The following is a 26,058-nucleotide window of genomic DNA, read 5'->3' on the forward strand; positions in this document are numbered from 1 at the left end:
GTAGACGCGTCCTACGTGCTTGGATGCGTCCTAACCATCTACGATGCAATACCGGTTTTGACTGTACTTAATCCGCATTTGACCTGAGTCAATCCAATGCCAAATTTTGGGTATAACACAAATTAACAAGAACAGACAAATTCAACCAAGTAACGAAACAAACACGAAGGCACAAATAATCTATAATTAGAGACTGAATTAACAAGAAATTAGAGAAAATCACTTTCAGGATAAAACAGCTCAGAGCTTCCAACCATTTTCAACTCAGGCCCTGAACATTCCAGAAATGTTTTCAGCATACCATCAGGTTCTGAGCTTCCAACCTCAGGCCCTGAACATTGCAGAAACTTATTTCAGCACATCATCAGGCCCTGAACCTCTAGCCTCGGGTCCTGAACATTGCATAAATTTCACAATATGCTTCTCAGCTAAAACTGAAACAACTCTTATACAAATAAGCATTCTTGCTCTTATTTCTACATGAATTTCACTAAGAAAATGTCTTTGATCCAAATACGAAAGTTTATGTCCTTATAGCAAGGAACAACTAGGGATGGCAAAATAATCCGATCCGACGGATATCCGATCCAACGGATATCCGATCCGAAATCCGAAACTCTATCTGAACCCGATCTGAACCCGAAATCCGAAAAAACCCGAATTATTTTATATATATATATATTATATATATATATATATATAATAATTGAATTTTATATATTATAAATTATAACATTATATAATATATATATATTATAATATACATTATACATATTATTATATAATTTTTAGAACATATATTTTTATATTTATGTTAAAAAAATAACTAATTATAAAGTTTAATGAAATACAATTATTCAATCATTTAAATGGATGATAAGGTTTATAAGGTTAATAAAACTTCTTTTAGTAATAAATCTAAAAAAACTGGGTATCAATTGAGTTGATATTTTAAATATTAGTTATACAATTAATGATGTGGTGGAGTGGTTAAAGATGACACGTTATAACTCTTTCTTTAAAAGTCGTGTGTTCGATCCCAAACACTTGCAATATCAATAATTATACAAATTTTTAGATTTCGGGTTCGGGTTTTGGGTTCGGGTATGAATATCCAATTCAAGAAAATTTCGGGTTTTGGGTATACCCGAATCCGATCCGAAATCCGATGGATCGGGTATTCATTTTCGGGTATTTTTCGGGTTCAGATATGGATAAAATTTTTGGATATGGATTCTGCAATACCCGACCCGATCCGACCTGATTATCATCCCTAGGAACAACATCCACTTGTTATTAACTGGAAATTACATCAAAAAGACATATTACATTTGTCCTCAAATTTCAATTTCTAACAATCCCCCACAAATCCATACATAAATGCATATCAGATTTTATCATGACTTGTTTTTCAGAGTCGGTACCCTTCCGAGTTTGAACCCTCCTAAGTCCCCTACTTCGATGGCTACCAGATATAGATGGAATGCTTCACCTTGAATCTCTATTTGTTTGGTGTAACCACACTCCATAGACAACGACAAGTCAAAAGGCTATGGTGCAGATCTATGGCTTTGAGACGTTATGGTCTTGTCTCGATCCTGTTCGTCGAATAATTCAAGGAATAACCCTTTCCTCTAATTGTGACCACACAATTACATTCGCTTAGTTGGGCATCTCCAAAGATGTACTGCTAACATCTCATCTTTCGACTTGACCCCATTCAGAGTTTACAAATTCTGACACAGTATTTGGTCCATCAGAATTTATCAAATCCTGATCCAAAACTGTTACAATCAGAGTTTATTAAAACTCTTGCTAACTAGCAGTCCAAGTACCTCTTAAGGTTTACAGGGGATAGACTCAGATACATAAGTATCTAAAAGTATATGGTAGAGGTACTACCAATTCATTCTTACAACTTGTTATTACCACGTTAAATACACTTCGAGGGATCTCCTCTCAGGTGTATTGGGTTCCCGCTGTTGATGAATTATGATGGGTTATCAAACTCATCCCCAACCTCGACTTAAGGACTACATCATGCTCAAACCCTTTAGTCAGCGGATCAGCTATATTATCCTGAGTTCCTATGAACTCTATAGCAATAATCCTATCAGACACAAGACCCCTTATAGACTTTAGTCTAACTTGGATGTGTCTCTTTGTTTTAGCATTATACTTTACACTTCTGACTTTGTCGATAGTTGTACGGCTATCACAATGAACAGAAATGGCAGGAAGCGGATTGCTTACTACAGGTAACATACTCATGAGTCCATGTAACCATTCAACCTCCATCCCCATGGCATCAAGTGCACATAATTCAGCCTCAAACGTAGACCGGGTAATCAAAGTCTGTCTAGAAGACTTCAAGGACACTGCTCCACCCGCAAGGGTAAACACATATCCAGTCACTCCATTGGAACCAGATTTCTTAGCTATCCAACTTGCATCACTGTACCCCTCGAGTACCCCCGAAATCTCTGGTAATGCAAGTCAAGGGAAATAGTTCCCTTCAGATATCTAAGAACTCTATCCAGTGCCTTCCAATGAGTCTTGTTTGGACAACTTGTATATCTAGTCAACATAGACACAGAATAAGAAATATATGGCCTAGTCACATTAGCAAGAGATTACAAACTCCCAATAATCTGAGAATACCTTAACTGAGACACAGGAACTCCTAAACTATTCTTGACTAAGGCAACTTTTGAATCATATGGTGTACTAGTGATTCTATAATTTGAATAACCGTACTTCTCAAGTATAGATTTCTCTATATAATGTGACTGTGACAAAGTTATTCCATCAGTTGACTGAGTCAACTTGATCCCAAGAATCACGCTAGCCTTACCCATATCCTTCATCTCAAAGTGCCTCTTCAAGAAACTCTTTGTCTCGTTAATATTCTCAATATTGATTCCAAACAACAAGATATCATCTACATACAAGCACACGATCACACAATCATTATCTCTAACCTTATAGTAGACACACTTGTCACTTTCATTAACTAAAAACTCGAAGTCTAAAACAGATTTATTAAACTTTTTATGTCAGTCTATAGGTGCTTGTTTAAGGCCATAGATGGACTTGACTAGTCTACATACTTTCCTCTCATTACCAGAAGCAACAAATCCCTCAGGATGATCCATATAAATCTCTTCTTCAAGGTCACCATGAAGAAAAGCTGTTTTTACATCCATTTGATGGATGATAAGACCATGTATTGAAGCCAATGCAATAAGCATTCTGATTGTTGTCATTCGGGCAATTGGAGAATATGTATCAAAGTAATTAATGCCTTCCCTTTGCCTAAAGCCCTTAGCAACTAGCCTAGCCTTGTACTTATCTATTGAGCCATCAGGGTTTAGCTTCCTCTTGAAGATCCATTTACATCCAATAGTAGAACACCCAGGAGGGAGATCAACTAACTCCCATGTTTCGTTTGAAATAATTGAGTCAATTTCACTCTTTACAGCACCTTTCCAATGCCTTGACTCCGAAGAATCCTTGGCTTGACGGAAATTTAAAGGCTCATCCTCGATATTGTAAGTGATAAAGTCACTTCCAAAGTCCTTAACTACCTTTGCACCCTTACTCCTTCTAGGTTCCTCTACTTCGTTAGGAGTAGAGCTACTACCAGGAGTCACCCCCACATTTGTCATCTTTTCCACATGATCAGGAATAGAACTCAATGTGTGAGTGGGATCATCCTCAGAACTACCCAAAGGTATACCAGTCTTAATAGGGAATACTTCCTCAAAGAAAGTTGTATCGCGAAACTCAACTATCATATTCGCCACAATACCATCTATGTCAGATTTTAATACTAAAAATCTCATAGTAGTTGTGGTTTCAAGATAGCCCAGAAAAATACAATCAACAGTTTTCGAACTCAGTTTCTTTCTCTTGTGTTCAGGGACAAGCACCTTAGCAAGGCACCCCCACACACGAAGATAACTCAAACTTGTCATATGCTTTCTCCATAATTCGTATGGTGTCTTGTCCATATGTTTCAGAGGGACTCTATTCAGAATATGGCAAGTCGTATTTAGAGCCTCTGCCATGTACTTAGGTAACTCAGAATTAATTAGCATACTGTTAATCATGTCTTTAAAAGTTTTGTTCTTTCGTTCTGCCACCCCATTAGACTCAGGTGTGTATGGTGGAGTAACATCATGAACTATACCATTGCTTGCGCAAAATTTATTAAAAAAGGTACTCGTATACTCACCACCTCTATCAGACCTCAAACGTTTAAGTACTTTGCCAGTTTATGTTTCAGCTTCATTTTTATACATAATGAATTTATCTAGTGCTTCATCCTTATGTTTAAGCAAATAAACATAACAATATCTACTACAATCATCTATAAAGGTAATGAAATATCTACAGTGATTCTTAGTCAATATACCACCAAATTCACATATGTCTGAGTGCACTAAATCTAACAAGTCTGAATCCCTAACATTATGAAAAGGTTTCCTTGTTTGTTTAGCAGTTACACACACTTGACACTTAGATTTCTTATCAATGTCGTACTTTGGAATCAACTATAAATTCATCATATTCTTTAGAGCACCAAAATTTAAATGACCAAGTCGTAAGTGCCACAAATTAGATGATTCTACACAATTGACAGAAGGTGCAATATTATCATTAATAAAACCACCTGGGTTCAATATTTATTAAAAACAAACCATCAGACAAGTAACCCTTGCCAAAGAATGTACCAGTATGAGTAATAACTACTTTATTACACTTCAAAGAAAGTTCAAAGCCATTTTTAACTAAACAATTTCCACTTATAATATTTCTACGAATAGAGGGAACATGATGCACTCTAGTGAGAGATAGAATCCGCCCAAAAGCAAACTTCAGGTCCACGTTTCCTATTCCAAGCACTTGTGCAGCACTAGCATTCCCCATCATCACTGTCACTCCATGAATCTGTTGATAAGATACAAACAAGCTAATATCAGCATAAATATGTACATTAGCTCCAGTATCAATCAACTACTCATGTGACAGATAAGTGAAAAGTAGTACAGGGTTGTAAGTAACATACCCGTCATCGGTTCCAGAGGCAACAACCTCACCAATGATCATGTTAGCTACTGGCCCACTCGTGGTTCCAAGTCCAAGCACAGTATTTACTTGAGCTACCACTCCAGCTTTCTTAGCTTTCTTACTTGGACAGTCCTTACTCCAATGACCAACATATCCACAAGACCGGCATGGTTTGTTCGCTTTTGGTTTCTTAGCCTTGTTCTTGTCAGGTTTAGTGTTAGCCTTCTTAGTGACTACCTTTCTTTTCTGTCCTACAGTCACTACATTCAACTTCGAGCTCCCATTTTTTACAGGCAACACATGTCCCTATTTGGACTTGTGTTGTTCATGTACAGAGATGTCCTACATCAAGTTAGTCCATTTGATCTCTCCTTTCTGTCTTTTCAGGGAGATAGCAAACTTTTCCCAAGACTTAGAGAGCTTTTCAATCACAGACATCACTCGAAACTTCTCAGGCAAGACCATATCGGACTCACCCAAAGCATGAACCAACATCTCAAACTCATGAACCTCTTCAGTCATGGATTTCCCATCCACCAATTTGAAATCAAGAAACCTAGCCACAAAATACTTCTCAAAACCTTGAGAATCAGTATTATGGGTTTAGTCCAGCTTATCCCATAAGACTTTAACAGTATAGGCATCTGATGAATAAACATCAAACAAAGTGTTCTCCAAGGCTGCCAAAATGGCTACCCTAGCCACCTCATCCTTCTCAGCCCATAAAGTATAAGGCTTAACAGATTCAGCTTTCTCTTGATCCAACTCAGGAGGATCATATTGTACCACTGGCCATAGATCCTTAACCGTTAACCAGAGCTCCATCTTTTTCTGCCAAAAAGAAAAAGAAACTCCACCACCGAATTTATCAGGCATACCCGATAAATCAATTGGCTGGGGAAAACAGTACATAGTCCAATCAATAGAAACAGTACCACCAGAACCGGAACCAGTTTCAACAGTCTTAGGAACTTCAGTTTCGTTAACCATCTTGCTAATTAATATATAACACAGATAATCTCTTCAAGATTGCTGGGTATAATTCTAAATAGAAGTAACACTACGTGCAACAATGGGACAGTTATATATAACAAATTAACAAGAACATGCAAATTCAACCAAGTAACGAAACAAACACGAAGGCACAAATAATCTATAATTAGAGACCGAATTGACAAGAAATTAGATAAAATCACTTAGCTCTATGAAGTTTTATCATAATTAAAGAATCAGCTGAGTCGCCAAGCCCTCGAGAAGACTTGACTGTTCTTGAAGAGATTATTGTCCCACTTACGCTGTGATGGGTTGCCGCAATATCACTTTCAGGATAAAACAGCTCAGAGCGATCCGTTCACAAATACGAGAAGGCTCAACAACGATCAGCACCTCAATTCACCTAGAAAATCAATGAATATATGTATGTATATGTGGGAGAGAGTCAGGGAGATGATGTTCTAGGGTTTCTTTCTATTTTTCCCAATCTATCTCCCTCTCAGATTTTTACAACTTCAACTTTTGCTCTTCTCTACTAAAGTAACGTATGTAATCTGATCTATTATATATTTTATAAGAGTCCAATTATTATTATTATTAAAATAATAATAATCCTCACTCAAATATTAATATATAATATACTTATTTATACAAAACATGTTTATATAGTTTTAACAATTAGCTTCCACTTCAGGCCTCAGTCCCTAAACAAACCAAAACTTTTCAGCACCTCAGGACCTAAACATCTAGTCTCAGGCCCTGAACATTCCAGAAACGTTTTCAGCATACCATCAGGTCCTGAGCTTCCAACCTCATGTCCTGAACATTGCAGAAACTTATTTCAGCACATTATCAGGCCCTGAACCTCTAGCCTCAGGCCCTGAACATTGCATAAATTTCACAATATGCTTGTCAGCTAAAACCGAAACAACTCTTATACAAATAAGCATTCTTGCTCTTATTGTTACATAGATTTCACTAAGAAAATGTCTTAATCCAAATACGAAAGTTTATGTTCTTATAGTAAGGAACAACCTCCACTTAAATCAACAAGACATGCTATGTCCTCAAATTTCCATTTTCCAACACCATTTTTATATATGTGCTTCAGTGAATTTTAAACATAAGATTAACAGGAGGTCTAGACCGGAATTACATTACTTAAACTAGACGTTATTCTAATAATTGTCCTATGGACTTGGCCTTTTGCTGCAACTCATTATCATTCTATCATTCTATCATTAAAGAATAAGCACATTTTTTTGCACCTCAATCGAATTGGAGTGTTTCGAGGAAGAAAGAAAGAAGATACTCATTGTTGTAGATAAATAAATTTGTAATCTTGCTTTTCCTTCGTTAGGAAGGAAGCAAACAGAAGGTGACAACAGTTTAGAAACGGTTTATGTCCTTATCTATGACATAACATATTTACATGTGTTTCAGATAGTGGGTTAATTTGGATCATCTTGGACTGTTTTAATCCAACAACTACTAATATTAATTGGCCTCATTATTTCCAATCGAAAATAGGTCATCGAATTTGGCATTTATAAATACAAACACAACAAGATATGATCAACTATTTCTACTGACCTTCAAAGATGGACTTCATCAGTACTATCATTGCTTTCTTGGTAATTTTAGCACTACTTCCTCTTATAATCTTCTCAGCTCTAATGCTAAAAATCTTCACCGGGAAATCGATCAGAGATCTCCAATACCCTCCGGTGGCTGGAACTGTATTCGGTCAGCTGTTTTATTACAACAGGCTCCATGACTACCTGGCAGAACTTTGTAAAAGACATGGTACTTTTAGGCTTCTTGCTCCAGATCAAAGTGAACTCTACACAACTGATGTACAAAATATCGAACATGTACTTAAGACGAGTTTTCATAAATACTCCAAAGGTCAATACAATGTTAATATAGTTACTGATCTGTTTGGCCAAGGTATCTTTGTTGTTGATGGTGTTAAGTGGCGCCAGCAGAGAAAGCTTGCAAGTCATGAGTTCTCGACAAGGGTGCTTCGAGATTTTAGCTGCACAGTATTCAGAAAGAATGCAACAAAATTGGTTAAAACTGTTTCTGAGTTTTCTATGGCAAGCACAGTTTTTGATATACAAGTAAGCAATTCCAATCAATTATTGAGAATTAGTCCAAATGAAAGTTAGTCTTGTGGATCTACAGAACATAGCTGTTTTGAAAAATTTGCAGGACTTGCTAATGAGATGTACTTTGGACTCCATATTTAAAGTAGGATTCGGAGTCGATTTGAATTGTCTGGAAGGATCGGATGAAAAAGAAAAAGCATTTATCAAGGCATTTGATGATTCAAATGCATTAACATATTGGCGCTATGTTGATCCAACTTGGCAGCTGAAGCGGTTTCTTAATATTGGCTCAGAAGCTTCACTTAGCAAGAACATAAAAATCATACATGATTATGTGCATAATTTGATAATTAAGAAGAGGTGTAATATCCGTATTTTTATTTTAATTATTATCTATTTAATATTTGTATTAGTTAGAAATAGATTAGAATTAGTAATAATAGTAATTTTTAATACAATTTGATTTGGAATAGAATTAGTAATTATATTATTAATTAGATTAGGGATAGGATTCTATTAATTGTGGGCTTGTGGGCCTATAAATATATATATATACAAGTTATGTCCTATTCTATGTCTTTTTAATTGGAGCCGCTCTTAGAGGCTAGGGTTTGAGAAGACAAGAAGATCTTAGAAGTTTATTCTTGTGTTATTCGATTGATCAAGGTACGAGAATCGATCTTTTCTTCTTCATAATCATATCATGTTCATCTTCTTATTTGTTTGTGCTGAAATTCGTATGTGATAAAATCAGCATCTCGTATCTGTTGTAAAATCCATAACTTATTCGTTTGTACACGGAATTCATTGATTCTTGATTTTCTGGAAAGCTTGTTTCGATACCTACAACTTCCATGTTTACATATTTTGTGGAATCAGCCTCTAACTATGTGCAAATATCCATTCTTTGTGACCCTTCAGATTTATGACGTGAACAGTTTTTCATACCTTCTAAAATTCGTTATAAATCGATCTTATGTCGGAAAATTACTCATGATATCAATCTGGAAAGCTTATGAAATTCTCTTTCATTATATGGTATACCCATTATATATTTAAATCTTTTAAATTGCCTAAATTGCCTTACAAATATTCTGGTCTGTTTATACTTATCAGCATAGTTGTTTCATGTTCAAAAATTCATATCTTCTTCATTATTCGTCATAAAATTATGATCTTTATAAATTATGAAACCTCTGAGAATTCTCTTTCATTGTCTAGTTATAGTCGAAGTGAGATCAGATTGTCTTTATTGTCTAAATTTGCCTTCTTTGTAATCTGTTCCTGAATAATTTCTGCTGTGATACCTGAACTTCAAAAATTCATAACTAATTCGTTATCAGTGCGTTTTTGATGAATCTTATCATTTTGGAATCCTTGTTAAATCTACTTTATTTCTCCAGTTGACCATTATTTCAAATCCTTAACTTATCTGCTGTTAAAATTCGAATTAGTATAAGTTGTTCACTTTCAATCGTATTTCAACAATCCGATTTAATGGTCCATCAGATGAGGTACGGATTTCGTCCCCTTTCTTTCAGTGCTACTCCTTTTATTATTAAATATATCTGATTCTTTCCCTTCATATTTTTATTCATTCCGTTCTTATTCGTTTGATCTCTGAAAATTATTTTAAATCTGTTCTGGAAGTTTTAAATATTTAATCTTGCGAGCTTTAAAATTATGTTTGTTAAATATCTGTTTAGAATATTTGAAATATCTGCTGCAAGTGATTCTTAAAATTGTGAAAATTATTTTATTTGAACCCTTAGAGTGAAATAGGGTATACCGAGTTAACCAGCTGTAGGGGTACTACAGCCATGTCATTGCGGCACCATTGGCATGACACTTCCATGGCAGTGTGATTGGTCATGGCGTATCCTTTTGATAGCTCAGGAGGAGAGCTTTGGCCATTGTGATATTTGTTTCAGGATACGTGGGTGCACCCAGAGTTTGATTTGTGATTTGATTCGACAGTGACGTTGTATATGCCGTACTCGTTAACTGGTTTGTTGCACACATTAGGTACCCTATGATGTGTGTATTTGTTATTTGTTTTGCTCTCGGTATGAAATATCTTAGCCCTCGTTGCTTCAGCCTTACTTATTTTTAAAATTTTTGTTTTATTATAAATGGCTGATTATTTATTTATTTATTTTTTTTTTTTTTTGATCTCTTGTTTTATAAATTGTATTCCAAATCCGTACTGGGCTTTTGGCTCATGCCGTATTCTTCTTCTGGCAGGTACTTAGGGGAACTTTTGGGGCTGTGTGATGGAGCGATACCTTTGTGACAATTTCTTAGGATCTTTGGACTTCTAGCATTTATTTTAGACATTTATTATTAAAGTATTTAATTTTCTTCGCATTTATTGACTTGGATAATTTTGGAGACTTTATAATATTATATGTTGGATTTTAGTGCTCTGTTTTTTTTAGGTTTAGATTTAATAAGTAACCCCTCGTCTCATTTTGGGAAGGGGGTGTTACAAGAGGGAACAATCAGAAATGCAACATCATACCGTAAGTACTCAACGTCCTTTTTCCCCTTACATTCCCACTATTTCCCTGTAATTAATTTATATCAATTACGCGTTAACCTCAATGAGTTTCAGAATGAAAAGGAGGACATACTTTCAAGATTTCTGGTGGAGAGCAAGAAGGATCCAGAGAACATGAATGATCAATACCTTATGGATATAATTCTGAATTTTATAATTGCTGGCAAAGATACAACTGCAAATACACTTTCATGGTTTTTTTATATGGTCTGCAAGAATCCACTTGTACAGGAGAGAATATCACATGAAATCAGAGATGTTTTCGGGAGTAAGTACGATGAAAGTAGCATTGAAGATTTCGTAGGCTCTATAAGTGATGAAATACTTGAGAAAATGCACTACCTGCATTCGGCTTTGTCAGAGACCTTAAGGCTATACCCTGCAGTGCCTGTGGTATTATCCAAATAACCTCACTGATATATCGGTAAATTGCAGAATGTCTACTACTAACAAATTTTTGTTGTATGTTTAAGGATGGAAGGTGTGCTGAAGAAGATGACATTCTCCCTGATGGTTATAAGTTGAATAAAGGGGATGGTGTTTATTACTTGTCATACGCGATGGGAAGGATGCCTGATATATGGGGAGACGATGCTGAGGATTTTCGACCAGAAAGATGGCTTAACAGTGACGGTGTTTTCGTTCCTGAATCACCATTCAAGTTTGTAGCTTTTCATGTATGTCTCATTTCTTTTGGCTACAACAGAACTAATAATAAATAGCAAGAACATCTGACATTTTTAGCTCAAATTGTGATTATTTTGTAGGCTGGACCGCGAATCTGTCTTGGCAAAGATTTTGCTTATCGACAAATGAAGATAGTATCAATTGCTCTGCTTCGATTTATTCGTTTCAAACTTGGTGATGAGAAAGAAAATGTGACTTATAGGACCATGTTCACACTCCACATCAACGGAGGCCTTCATCTAAGTGCAGTTCAAAGGGCAGCCTAGATATGTTCTGTAATTATGTGTAAAAATATGTTCATAATGAAAAGTGCATGTTAAGAATGCCACCTTCAGTATTTCACTCAATATAATTACTATTTCTAAGTTGATTGCATGTAATTTGCATATTTTGGAAATGCTTATAAGCAACAGAGAGACAACTTGTAGTAAAAGAAGTATACTCCATTCTCCACTGCTAAATATTGCTAAACCTTGTGCACATAATGGAGTTCATACTACTTAACCATTTATGTTTGGACCCCTAGGGGGAGTGCTATGAGGATACATGATCCCCACATAAATCAGAGGTTTACATTCTCCATTACAACTTTGCAGTTGTTAGAGATACTGCCATTCATTTTAGTCCTTTTCATTCTAAGAAAGTTGCCTCCAAAGCCAGGATTCACACTATATCACCCGATTCGCTGATAACATCATGAATTGTGCAATCCCTGTGTGTCACTACTAAAAATATGCCATCAGACATCGGTTTTTAGCCGTTTGTCTTTTTCAGATTTAACCGATATCTTTGCATGTGCTATTAAAAGCCATTAGCTTTAGACATTGGTGTTTTTAATAGCGGTCTAAGCCATCCTTACACACTGCTTTGGTGATCAATTCTGATGTCTGTGTTAAAACACAGATGTTATATCTACTATTTCCAGTAGCTGTGTGTTCCATCATACATCATTTGTTTGTGTTTAGTTATAGAAAATACAGCAGGTACAGTTATTTTACATGGAAACAAAGCAAAGGTATCTTATAAGTTGTAACTATGAAACTGGCTTTGGCAAGTGAAACTATATTTCTGATTAAACATGTCATATGGGTATTATAAATTAAAATACTAATAAGATAATAATTGTAATAGTGGAACAATCTAGCCCATGCAGCATTGGAAGATCATACTATGTAATCTTTATATTTTATCTGGCTGTTTCAACTTGGATATAATCAAAACATATGTAATGAGGCGGCTGCTTCTATGGCAGCTTAATAAAATCGATTATATTGTCAGGCTTGGACCAGTAACATGAGGTCATGGACCAATTTTCTAATATCGCCATACATACAAGCATGCAGGCTGAGGCAGCAAAGGATCGTATAAAAGAAAAAATGTTTAAGTATCAAATTCTAAATGATATCAGTTGATAACAGCTGTCAAGCAGATTAAAAAAAATTAATTATTACTTGTATAAAATTAAATCTAGTAATCTTACAATCTTTTATGAATACGGATCGAAATTAAAATATTCATATAAAATATTTAATTAGTACTTGTAAATAACTGAACCTAATGAAAATGTATAGTATATTACAAACTTAAATCCTTATTTGTATATAATTCAATCTTATAATTCCATGTGAGACACGGATCGAAATTAAAATATTAATATAAAATGGTAGTTATTACTCGTAAAACATTGAACCAGACAAGAATGTATAATACATAAATGTTAGTATTGAATATTATGAAATTTTATAGTCTTGATCATGTACTTATTTTACTTGTTATAGAATTTTAACTTTATTATTATCAAAAAAAAATTATTAAACGAATTGTATAATTAACATATGAATCAAATATTTTTATTATTTTAGATAATTTAATATTTAATATTACTTGATAATTATTGATATATTTTTTTCAATTTAAAAGTAAAAAGATATTATTTTAATTCTGCTTAATTTGAATTTAAATACAATGTCTTTCAATTTAGAAATATATAGAATTAATATTTCGGTGGATATTAACTAAAAGAAGTTGTATTCATCTCGTGTTGATAGTAAATTTAATTAATTAATAAAATAATTTTAAAATAACTATATAGGAATCAAAATAATAATTATAGCATTAATACCAAAATTTGGTATTATGATATTTTGATATTTTTAGTACAAGTGAAAATTGAATTCACTTATTAATAAAGAGTACATAAATATTATTAAATCCTAAATCCCATGTGGTGTTATGAAATTTCACCATAAAGGTATAGTTATGAACCCACACTAGTTTTACTTGTTATAAAATTTCAAGAGGTTAATTTTATTACTACTAACCAAACATCTTTATTATTTTAGATAATTTAATATTATTTAAGAGAAAAATTCTATGCAGACCACATTTTTTTATCGCAGAACTCGGAAACCACCTATATTTTGCAATTAAAACACTATGAAATATATTATTTTGTAAAGTATTTAAAATTGTTCAAGATCATATAAGTTTAATAAATATAATGTGTATGTTCTGCAATTTGAACAAATGTTCAGCAAACTAAACATGTTTCGTAAAATAAAACTTTTTGTGATGTTTTACATGTGGTACATGTATGATATTCAAAATTTTGAATAAAATAATGATCTTTGTAGAACATTATTCGCAAAATAATACGTTTTGCAGTATTTTTATGCAAGATTTTAATTGCAGAACATAAGTGGTATTCAAAGAAAATGTGGTCTCCATTGAACTTTTAAGAGAATATTACTTGATAAATTTTTTTAATTTAAAAGTAAATAGATATTAGTTTAATTCTACTTAATTAAATTTAAATACAAATATAATTTATTTTTTAAAAAATTAATTTTAAAAGTAAATTAAGGTCTTTCAATTTTAAAATATATAGATGTCAATATTTCGGTGGATATTAATTAAAGTCGATGGAGAATAGGACTCGTGAGATAGAATTTAATTAAATAATTTGAAAATAAATATAAAGAGATGAAAATAGTAATTATAGTACCAAAATTTTGTACTATGGTATTTTGATACTTTTAGTACCAAACTAAATATGATTTCTCTTATTAATAAAGAGTATAGATAAAACTTCTTTCGGTGATCATTTTTTTCAGTTAAAGTCATATAAAATATCATAAATACCTCGAAACATGTGTCGATAAAGTAAATATTTTTTGTTTGTTAAGTTTTATATAATTTTTTTTTCTAAGAATACTATAACCGAATGAAAAATTATAAACTCTAGTATTTTGGATAATATATCTTTATTTAAAAAAATTATGTACTATTTATATTTTCTTAACAGGATAAAATATTGTAAAATTTAAAATAAATAGTAAATATTTTTTAAAAATCTAGATATGTTATCTAAAATACTAGAATTCACAATTTTCATTTAATTATAGTAGTGTTGAAGAAAATTGTATAAAACTCAATAAAAGAGAATATTTACTTTATTGACACATGTTTAGAGGTATATTTTACATTTTCTACGGCTTTGATATGTCGTTAAGATAAACTAGCTTTATTACCCGTGTAAGGCACGAGCTAGCTTTATTTATAAAAAAATTGCTATTTTTGTGTACTTTTATGATATTTGCGTGTTGTTTCATACCATATTGTGTGGTTCATGTTAGAAGGACTACTGTAACGACGAATATCCTTAAATTTATATTGTGTCGCGAATGTAAAGTTAAGAGTGCACTCTTATCATTAAAAATAATGGTTTTCTATCAAGTCTCAATGATTTTTTCAACGGGAGATACAAAAAATATTATAATGTTTAGGTGACATGTTTATTAAAATATGGGGGCAAAATAGTAACTTTTTTTGCACGGTCGAACTCGAATTTCAAATTACTCGACTCATACGGTTCACGAGTCATATCGAGCCGATATTATTTTTTAATAGAAATATATTTTTATCTAAATATTTAATATTTTATTAATATTTTTTATATTTATTAGAATCGAATTCGAGCATAACCTATCCTATTTCGAGTTTTTGTCTATATTTGGTGAAATTGATTCAAGTTTTTGAGCTGGACTTGAGGCTACCAGACTATATACGACCCGAGTTTCATGCTTGATTTAAGATTCGGGTGAAACCGAGCTCGTGCTCAAGTATGAAACGGACATTTTTAATCGAGATCAAGTATGAAAGTTTTTGACTCGGCTTGATTATACCCTTAGTTGTTGTAAAGTTGGTATTTCGAAGTAAGTTAATTACCCAAGTCTCAATATTTAATAAACTATTATTAAATGGTAATATATGATCAATAAATTAATATGGCAACATAATATCAACAAGTTATTTATTTAATATTTGTAAACTTTTTATAAATAAAAAAAATAATTAAAATCGTGTGGTTGTACATGATGTTGTGAAAGACATGCTTGTACTTTAACAAGACTAAGACATTTTGTCAACCCTAAGTAAGTTGTATTGTTATCTTAATTTGTATTTTGTACTTGTAACATTTAAAGTCTGTAAAAATGTCAAAGGAGCAGACTGGAGTCTTTTTCTATAAACAGTATCAAGCCTAAGAATTCTATCTGAAAAAGATCAAGAAGATCATGCCTCAGAAGAATTATGAAGAAATTTGGAGTTGAATAAATTTGTTTTAGGAAAAATACTCTAAGTCAAGATCTCTACAAGTCACAGATTTAATGATACAGAGAAGTCATTCAAGAACTCCAGAATGGCTTATCGAGAAGTCAGAAAAGCTACTAGAGAACTCAGTGAGATATGGACAAGTCAAGAAGACATGAAGATTGGAGATATCGACAAGTTATTTCTTCACTAAAGAACTCAGAGTTATCGACAAGTCTACATTCATTAGAGAACTCTGAGTTATCGATAAGTCTAAGTCTACTAGTGAACTCAGAGATATCGATAAGTCAAAATTCACTAGAGAACTCAGAGACATCGACAAGTTAAATTTTGACTAGAGAACTCTGAGATATCGACAAGTTAAATTTGACTAGAGAACTCTGAGATATCGACAAATCAAAAAGCTACTAGTGAACTAAGAGTTATCGATAAGTCAAATGAAGATGTGAAGACCAGAGATCTCGACAAGCCTAAATTCTCTTATAGAGAACTGAAGACCTTTACAAGTCAAACTAAATATGGAGTACTAGAGATCTCGATAAGCCAATATACTTATACTTATCGAGATGTCAAATGTTCTATAGACCTAAACTGGAGATCTCGAGGTACAATCTCAAAGTACAAAGTTGTAGATCAGTTCAATATCCAAGATAAACAATCAACAAACAATCCAACAGCGGGATTGACAAGTCTACAAAAAGCAGCTTGAAGAATGTGCAAGATCAATGGTAAAGATTAACTGACAGAGGAAGATCAAAGTGAACACGGGATGCTAAAGATATGTTAAGCCAGAATTGGAAGATCTACTTTTCTATAAATAGAAATGACAAGTGACAGTTTAGAAAAGCTAATAACATGTCTTATTACACACTGTGTAAACCAGCAATTAACTGAGTTATAAAGTTAACACTGGTCATTAGTCAGTTGTAACAATTTAGATCAAATTTCTTGTAACACTCTCAAGAAGAAGCTAAGCTCTTTATCAACAAAGAGCCTAGAAATTTTGTAGCAAAATAGTCTTAATTTTAATATAAAATTAAGTGAGTTTTGAAGATCTGTGTTCTTTATTTTCTGCAAACTTAAACTCTGCATGAACACATTTCACTACAAGAATTAATTTACTTTGTTCAACCAAGCCAAAAACATTCAAGAAAAGCCTAAAAACAGTAAAACACATTCACCCCCCTCTATGTGTTATTTATTTCCTAACACATGAGTATAAAGTTAGTATATTGTAGTGAGCTAATTACTCAAGTACTCTTAGAATAATTTTATTATATATCAATATTAGATTATATAGGTTTAACCATCCAATATAAAGAAACAAATATATAACTTGGTATTTGATGTTATCAAAATATAATCAAATGAGCCTCTAACTCAATCGATTGAAGTCACATGTTTGGATATAGGTGTCACAAGTTCAAATTATACAAGCCAATAATATTTTTTCATATTCATTCAAATAAGGGCGCAAAATATTAATTTCGAATTATATATTTTCACCAAAAAATTTGAACCTATCGAACTTTTAACGACCTGAATTTCGAGTTTGAAATTTAAAGTTCGGTTGAACTCGAGTTCGTGCTCGAACACGAATATTTTTAATCGAGTACGAGCCTAACAGTTTTCGACTCGTCTCGGATTGATTATACCCCTGGTTGTTACACAATTATAAAGTTAGTATCTCGATGTGAGTTAATTATCCGATTTTCGATAATTAATAAATTATTATTATATGGTAAGATATTATTAACAAGTTAATATGATAATATATTATTAATAAGAAGTTATATATTGAATGTATAATTTTAAAAAAAATTATAATCCCGTTGTTGCACATGAGTGTAAAGTTATTATATTGTAATCAACTAATTACCCAAGTCTTTGAATAATTTTATTTTATATAAATATTGAATTATATATGTTTAGTCACCCAAAATAAAGAAAGAAGTATGTAACTCAATACTTGATTTTATCAAAATTTAACCAAATGAGCTTTTAGCTCATTTGGTCGAAGTCATATGTTTGTTATAAGTGTAAATTTAACATATCGAAATGAGTTATTCAATCAAGTCTCAAATCATTATGTTTATATATATATTAAAATTTTATAAATGAGTTATTCAATCAAGTCTCAAATCATTATGTTTATATAAATATTAAAATAAATATAAAATTTAATATAAGGCAAGACACCTTATGTAAATAAATAAGTTCTAACTCAATACTTAATGTTATAAAAGTTTAACCAAAAGTTTCTATAGCTCAAGTGGTTGATGTGTTTAATTTACAAATAGTTGGCATAGGTTCGATTCCTATTATTAAAATATATGGGTAAAATAGTAATTTCGAATAAAATATTTCCCTAAAAACTTGATGTTGCAGATTATAAAGATAATAGATGATAAATGACATTAATTTTAGTGACCAATTTGACTTCACCCAAAGAAAAAATGACAAAAATAATTTATTTTTGACTTAAATAATTCAAAATTTAGATTTTCAGTAAATATAAAGTTGAATATAAAAAGAATTTCAATAACTTAATATTCTTTAAATTCATAAATTCTGTTACACAAACTCCTCTAATATAATGATTATTTTAAAATAATATTTTTTTGTTTGAAGTATATGATTTTAGAGGAGTTCGTGAGTCACCGATATCATCTTTCACTACCAAATGGAGCATAATTTTAAGTTTTTAACCAAAAAAAAAAACGTTTTAATAGCCAACTTCAAAAAATATCACACATCTAATAATTTAGGTAAACGCTATTTTCAGAATTTTAAAATTTTAAAACAAATTTAACGTAAAATACAAAATTATCCCACGAAGTACATAAATCAAAATATATAAAAGTATTATCATCTTTTTGGTCCATTTTTCTATATAAATTAAAATTATGTTGTAAAATATAACATTTCCTACATAGTATAATATAGATATTTAGGTTCTAGAATAGCAAGGGGGGATTCCCTGTCATGAAAAAAATAACATGAAAAAATTGCGGAAAAAGTGTAGAAGAAAGAAAGCCTTGCTAGGAAAATAAGCAATACCCCCCATGACTATTTGCATTTTAGTTCCACAATTTAGACTTTTGGAGCCCCCCACCAGCCCCCATCTGCAATGCTGTTCTGTCATTTTTTTGTTGGGCCACGTGGAATGCCCCCCCCACAGACAAAGGAACTGTAATTGTCTTGGCTTGGCCCATCTTTTTTCAAGATTTAACTCATGACTACTAGTCCGTTGTCTGGAGAAGCCAGCTAGGCTGGTGCAGTTGAGTTGGTTAGGCCTCTCTGTTGTGTTTTTTTTTTACCTCAAGTTTACATTTTTTCCTTTCAACTTTACACTAGAACGAAATACAAGAATATACTAACGATATACAGGAATATCCCAGCAACGGTTGGTGCTCTTTGTCCCCGCAACTTGCGAAATGTTACGAGTTCGACCAGTGTAATTGTATATGTATTTAATTTCATAAAGCAAAAAGAAAAATACAGGAGTACGACCGGGGCATAGAAAAAGACTATTATCCTTGGCTAAAAAAAAGGAAAGAGGTTATTATCATTTAAAAATTAAACACATTTCTAAAATGGAGTACAACTTAATTAACTATTAAACTTAAAATTTCGTTTGAGCTTCGGAGAAGATGAAAACTAGGAAGTGAAACTCATTTTCTTTTGCTATTTGATTACATGCCTGTTCGGGTGATCATCAAATCGCTCGCACCATTCTATACCACACCGTAAAATGTAATTTTTAATTTTTATGATACGATTGCGGTTTGAGTTTTACATAAACTGTGCGGTGCGATGCGATTTGCGGTTTGATATTTTAATATTGCGGTTCAAAATGTACCACATATGTATAATTTATTTATAACATATAAATATATAATGTACATACAGATATATTTATATATTATAGATTCATTTCTTATTTATTATAATTTTGTATTATAAATACTAATTTATATATTACAAATTATTGACAAATTTTTATTTTGAATCAAAAATTTATTATTTTTAGCTTTCTTATTAGCTAAAATTTTATTATATTTATATGAAATATTATTTTTCTGAATAAATAAACCACACAAACTGTACAACATTTTCGTAGTGTGATTATTTTTAGTTTTCTTATTAGCTAAAATTTTATTATATAAAATGGTTTATGTGATGTTGGCAATAACAAAATATTCGCTCCAGTTTTTGTCCATTCTACAAAAGGTCTAGATATGTAGATATGTGCGTGTGTAATCAATTAAAAAAAGAGAGAAAAATCATGTTTATCTCTAATTTTATTTTACATATTTTTGTAATATGACGCGTATGCTGCATGCAAAACTTACTTGACCTATCTAACGCAAATACATATTTTGTTTATAATATTATTATATTATATTTTAATATTTTAAACCTATTTTTCACTCGATCAAAAATGAATATTCAACGTTCATTTATGAGACACATTGAATATTAAATTTCTTAAAAAATGACATTTTAAACGATACACATTTAAAACAAAATTTCTCAATAAATAATATTATGTTTAAAATATATAATTTGGATCTCCATCCTCCCTGCCAAGTCCTTTTCTTTCATTATTTGTAATTTCTCATAATTTAAACTATTTTTTAGATAATCAGGTGTTCGGATTATTTTAACCTTCCGGACTAATCACGAAGAGACTTAAATCACTATCTCATCATCCCTAAATTTTAACTAAAATTATGCATAATGGAGTTTTTAAAGAGTTTATTTTCTGTTATTCCAGTTTTTAAATCGTGTTTAAGAATTTATCCTATATCATTTATTATTCCAGGTTCGCCCCTCGCTTTGTCCAATATAATTTTTTTTAAAAAAATACTCATAATAAATTTAAGTAGTGCTAGGTACACAAATTCGTGTACAAAAATTTGCACACAATGACATAACAATTGATTTTAAATGTTTTAATTGAAATTATTGATATAAATACATGAATCATTCCGATTAAAATTTAACACGTTTTATTTTATACCAAATTTTGTATTGAATTTTGTATTAAATTTTAGGTGGGATATAAACAATGCAAGTGTCCAAGTAACAAAACAAAAGAAAGAAACGCATACAATTGCTACGTATCATAAAAAAATGATTAGCAATTGTCTTTTCTTCCAAAGGGATAGGGACTCCAATGAGTAGGAAAGAGAACACAACACACCATCTCGATTACTCTAACTCCTCTTTGTTTTCTGTTTTCTCCTGTGTTGCCATTGTTGACCAACCCCCCTCATACATACTTACATATATACTTACAGTGAGAACACAGTCATTACATTGGTCTCATTTTCTTGTAAACAAAGGTCAGACCTTTCTTAACTTTAGTCAATCTTACAGCCTTTTTTTTAGTTTGGTTCTTTTTATGATCATTTGCTTATTTGGGTTTTTGTTATAATACTTCAACCGACGGTTGTTGTTTGTTTTTTTTTAAGATTCTTGTTGTGTTTTTACTATAAATGTTTCATTGTCTTGTTTTTTAGGAATCTTTTTAGTATATCTCAATTGGGTACTCTTTAAATATATTTTTATGTGTGTATGTATGCCAAGATTGAATTTTTAGTGATTATCTTTCATGGGTTTTTTTCTGATTGGGTTGTGTTGATTGCAGTTTGCTAAAGTTGGGATTTTTCGATCTGGGTTTCATTTGAATTTTGGTTTTGAGGGTTTTTGGGTGTTTTTGTGGTTGTTGAGTTGGAAATTTTGAGGGATGAAAGGAAAGATTGAGACTTTGAATAGTTACTTTGTGTTGAATACGGGGGCTAAAATTCCGGCTATAGGGTTAGGGACTTGGCAGAGTGGTGGTGATCTTTGTGCTGAAGCAGTAAAGACTGCATTATCTGTCGGTTACCGACATATAGATTGTGCACATCTTTATGGGAATGAGGTTGAAGTCGGTGAAGCGTTGGGTGAAGCTTTTAAAGGTTCATTGAAAAGAGAGGATCTTTTTTTGACATCGAAGTTGTATTGTACTATGAATTCGATTAATAAAATTGAAAAGTCTGTTAGAGTTTCGCTTAAGAATCTTGGAGTGTCGTATTTGGATCTTTATTTGATGCATTGGCCTGAGAGCTCTGCGTTTGGGGATGCTACTGATCCTCCTGCTCAGACCGGTAGTGAATATAGGCAATTTTTAAACCGGCTTAAAGCTACATGGCAATCAATGGAAGATCTGATTCAGTTGGGTATTGTACGAGCAATTGGAGTTAGCAATTTTAGTCTACAGCAGATGAAAGAATTGCTTAAATTCGCCAAAATTGTGCCAGCAGTTAATCAGGTCGGTAACATGTTCTTCCTGCAAATTTTAAGTGTATAGATATTAGCGAGAAATTGTCATTAGCTCATTCCTTGATATTTGTATAAAAGCTCCAACCTTTGATGTTTTCTAGGCCAAATAAAATAGCTGAATGACAAGCAACTCTTTCTATTTAGTCTTTTTTCATATCTTTATCATATCGAAAATAAGTCTGAATTAGAATTGAATGAAAAAGTTCTCCAATGTTTTGGTATGGAATTGAAACTGGGAATATCTAGTGGTGGTCATCTTCTATCATTTTTCCTCCATACTGATACTGTTTTTAACTGTTTCTATTTAAAACCTCACTAATTTTTTTCACTTTTTTAAAAAAAATACCTATGATAAGTTTATATGAAGAAACTTTTCCAGCAGTACCAAGGTACTGGAGTTTGGATTGCAGTTAGCTGGAAATATGCTATTCTGAATAAATGGTTCACCCCTTGAAGTGACCACCAACCTTGTGAATCTGAAATATTAACTTTGAAATTTACATAATTTAAAAGATTTTATTAAACCAAACTAAAGCATTACGTAGATATATGCATGTTTATTTTTGTAAATATGAGCGCACAAGCAAAAACAAAGTTTTCATGGTATACTTAGAAAAAGAAAAGTAGTTATCATGACTACCTAATTTAAATATATCCAATCAAAAGCTTGTATAGAAGAGAAAAACAAGGATTGCTTAACCATAAGAGTGTGTGAACAATTACAATAATATCTTTATTTTTTGTGGATGATCCCAAGATGAAACAAAAAATCACTTTGATGGATCAAAAGATTGAAACTCTAAGCTTAAGTAGTTTCTAGAAACAAATTGGTGAAAAGTTTCTTTCTTTTAGTTGACGCTGTTATTCTGGATTATGCATATATAGGCCTCTTTCTTGGTGCAAGAAACAATGAAATTGTAGAGTATATTAAAGTTCCAATTATACAATAAAAGCTTGTTATCGTAAAAGAAGTGATGGACTTTAACTGCACTCCATATCTTACTGGTTTAGGGTCTAGTGTTGGATGTTTTGTAATGTAATATTTAACAAACTGAAATAGAAACTTTTCAGATGTTATGACTGATTTTTGATTGTTTATATTAGATGGAGTTACATCCATTCTGGAGGCAAGATGAACTTGTCAAGTTCTGTCAGTCAAGAAGTATTCATGTATCTGCTCACACACCATTAGGAGTACCAACTTCCACTCCTACTCTCTCTGAAAGTGGATCGGGTGAAGATGATGAGCCTGGAACTCCACGCATTTCTTTTAGAAGGTCAAGATCAGTTCATGGGCCAATGTTAAAATTGTCAGTCGTTGCTGAGATTGCAGACAAGCATAAAAAAACACCAGAACAGGTAGAGTTGACTTGTATCCCCTGATCTTGATGATTTGTTTGTTTTCCCCCAAAATGTTAATATCTATTTCTATGCTCTGTGTTGGTTCCAAATATATAATTCAGAGACCATTCCAGTTCTCATTGTTCCATCACTCCCTTTTCCTTTTAATATGTTGACATGTTAGTAATTAATTATGAGAAATTTATAATATTATTTTATGAATCTCTGAACCCCTAAAGTTTAGCATGTAAAGAACTGTGGTTTTTTGGAAAACAATTTTCTGTTTTTTTTACCTCCTGCAAGCAAACCATTTGTCACAAGTACCTAAAGTGAGTCTAGTATATTTATTGCTTTAAATTTGAAGTGGAAAAATGTACTGTTTTGACATGTAAGCAATGAAGATAGGGCTCACTCCCACTACTTTGAAAGCTTACGTGCTTGCTGAATTTAGCAAAAAAGAAAATGTGATTGCCGAACAATGATTTTGGTTACTGAATAGTAAGAGGTAGAAGAAGCTTGTATTGATTGTTCGTTTTCCATTTTCGCCTTAGAGGATCTCTGATCTAGTCGGTGTTTGTAATCATTTTCTTTGGCTTACCTCTTTGACAACAGCGAGGCGTTTGTACCTCGTAATATTGATTCATCGAAACAGATTTACTTTTAATTGATAGCATGCTTTCCTTAGGTTGGATCACAAATTATTACATTCGGATATATCAACTTGCTCATTTTGCCTTTCTCCAACAATGAGAACGATTTGAAGTGCAATCCGTAAAAGTTAGTTTGTACCTTGTAGAAGTTACATTACCTCTATTTTCTAATTAAAAGTTACCTTACTGCATTCACATTGATGGTCAGACTCAACTAGTTTGGATAAAAAGATTTGCAAGTACTCAAGTTCATGTCTGCTGAAAATTGGTGGAACAACATGGTGATTTTTTCTAATAGATAAAAAATTTGCACAATTTGGTGACATGGTGGTCCACACTCACACAACTCAACATGTGGCAAAGATTAGCGGCAAATTACTTGTTGCTATTACTAGGTTGTGGAGTCCCACAATCTCTTATATGTGTAGGCTCTCTTTTCTTTGTTCCTCTGTCCCTGTTAGAGTTGTGGAAGATAACTCGAATATTTTCTTTTTCTGTTTCTGGGGCAATTAATGTTCAACTTGACTCTATAGGTAGCTTATGCACTTCAGCACTTGCGATTTTAGTTTATTAGAAAGTCTCGTGTATTGAGAAAAGTTAATAATGTTATGCGTATATGAAGGGATAAGTCTGGTTTTTAATTTAATCTTTTATCGGCAAAGTCTTAAAATCATCACTTACAGTTTGTTATTTATTTAATTTTCTTAAAAAATTAGATTATTCTGCGGTGGGGACTCCAGAGAGGCACAAGTGTTCTGCCTTGTAGTGTAAAGCCTGATCGCATAAGAAAAAACATAGACATTTTCAGTTGGTCGTTGTCGGATAGTGAGTGGAACCGCCTAAACCAGATAGAGCCACAAGTATGCTTATTTGGGAGTAGCTTTGGAACTAGCTTTTCCGACAGTGCGTTTGTTCATGGAAGTGGTCCACTTCAAGCAGTGAATGAGATGGACGACGATGCTGAGTCCATTCTTGATCTTTAGCTCTATGCTTTGCAACTTCAATTCACAAACATGTTGATGTAATATTGTGTGATATGCTTGTTTGTTTGTGAGCTTTATTTTCTTTGTTGGATGTTAGTACAAACTATCAAAAGTCAAAGGGACACGTCTTTAATGGAAACGGATTTTGTGAAATTGTTGCCTGTCATTCATATTTTATCTCACGAGTGTCGTTGGCATCCTGCTTTTTTTTTATCGATATATATGTATTTAACTATTTTTTCCTCTTTTTTTGATATAGTTGAGAGGATGAGGTCCACATAAGTCCATTCCTCAGTTGCCCCCAGCAAAAATTCTTATTATTAAACAATATTAAACCTTAGAATATTAGATGTTCTGTAGAAACCCTTCTTTTGTGTTATCACTTTAAGCAATCACAGCACCAGCAACAAGGTCGCGCTTGACGCAATGAGTAAGTGTCTACTAATCAAGAATTTAAATGATGTACAGCAAGGTCGAGTGTGTCTCAAGGTCCGTACAGTCTGTAATAATTGGATTTCTCATACGTGCAAGTACGAGCTTTGCAGGACCTATATCTGGACATGATTGTGCAAGCCCCCTCCCCTTCCTCTCTCGAATGTTCTTTGTTTATATCGTACCCTGGTATCCCAGTTCATGTAAGAAGGTCCATGCATTTCGTCAGAGTCAAAAATACCAGATACCGTTGTGGCATTATTCATAGAAGAGTCTATCAAGAG

The 26,058-nt window shown here is 32.4% G+C and overlaps 2 protein-coding genes across 3 annotated transcripts; both read left to right on the plus strand.

Annotated features, from left to right (window-relative positions):
* The first annotated feature begins 7,533 nt into the window (after positions 1-7,533).
* Positions 7,534-11,766, plus strand: LOC141676708 (cytochrome P450 704C1-like). Of its 2 annotated transcripts, none has more exons than XM_074482412.1 (6): positions 7,534-8,189; positions 8,281-8,537; positions 10,672-10,699; positions 10,792-11,127; positions 11,211-11,414; positions 11,505-11,766. In XM_074482412.1, exons 1-6 carry the CDS (start codon positions 7,668-7,670, stop codon positions 11,688-11,690), a joined length of 1,533 nt encoding a protein of 510 aa, XP_074338513.1. In that variant the 5' UTR covers positions 7,534-7,667; the 3' UTR covers positions 11,691-11,766. The 2 variants fall into 2 exon arrangements, with proteins under 2 accessions (XP_074338513.1, XP_074338512.1); XM_074482411.1 differs by having other exon boundaries at positions 7,541-8,189; positions 10,792-11,130.
* Positions 11,767-21,169: 9,403 nt separating this feature from the next.
* Positions 21,170-25,527, plus strand: LOC141677702 (aldo-keto reductase family 4 member C10-like). The gene is made up of 4 exons (XM_074483741.1): positions 21,170-21,386; positions 21,692-22,357; positions 23,473-23,727; positions 25,076-25,527. The coding sequence occupies exons 2-4, from the start codon at positions 21,791-21,793 to the stop codon at positions 25,340-25,342; spliced, it is 1,089 nt and encodes a 362-aa protein (XP_074339842.1). The 5' UTR covers positions 21,170-21,386; positions 21,692-21,790; the 3' UTR covers positions 25,343-25,527.
* Positions 25,528-26,058: the final 531 nt, after the last annotated feature.

This window comes from Apium graveolens, chromosome 8 (genome assembly GCF_009905375.1).
Source record: "Apium graveolens cultivar Ventura chromosome 8, ASM990537v1, whole genome shotgun sequence".
Lineage (NCBI taxonomy): Eukaryota > Viridiplantae > Streptophyta > Magnoliopsida > Apiales > Apiaceae > Apium > Apium graveolens.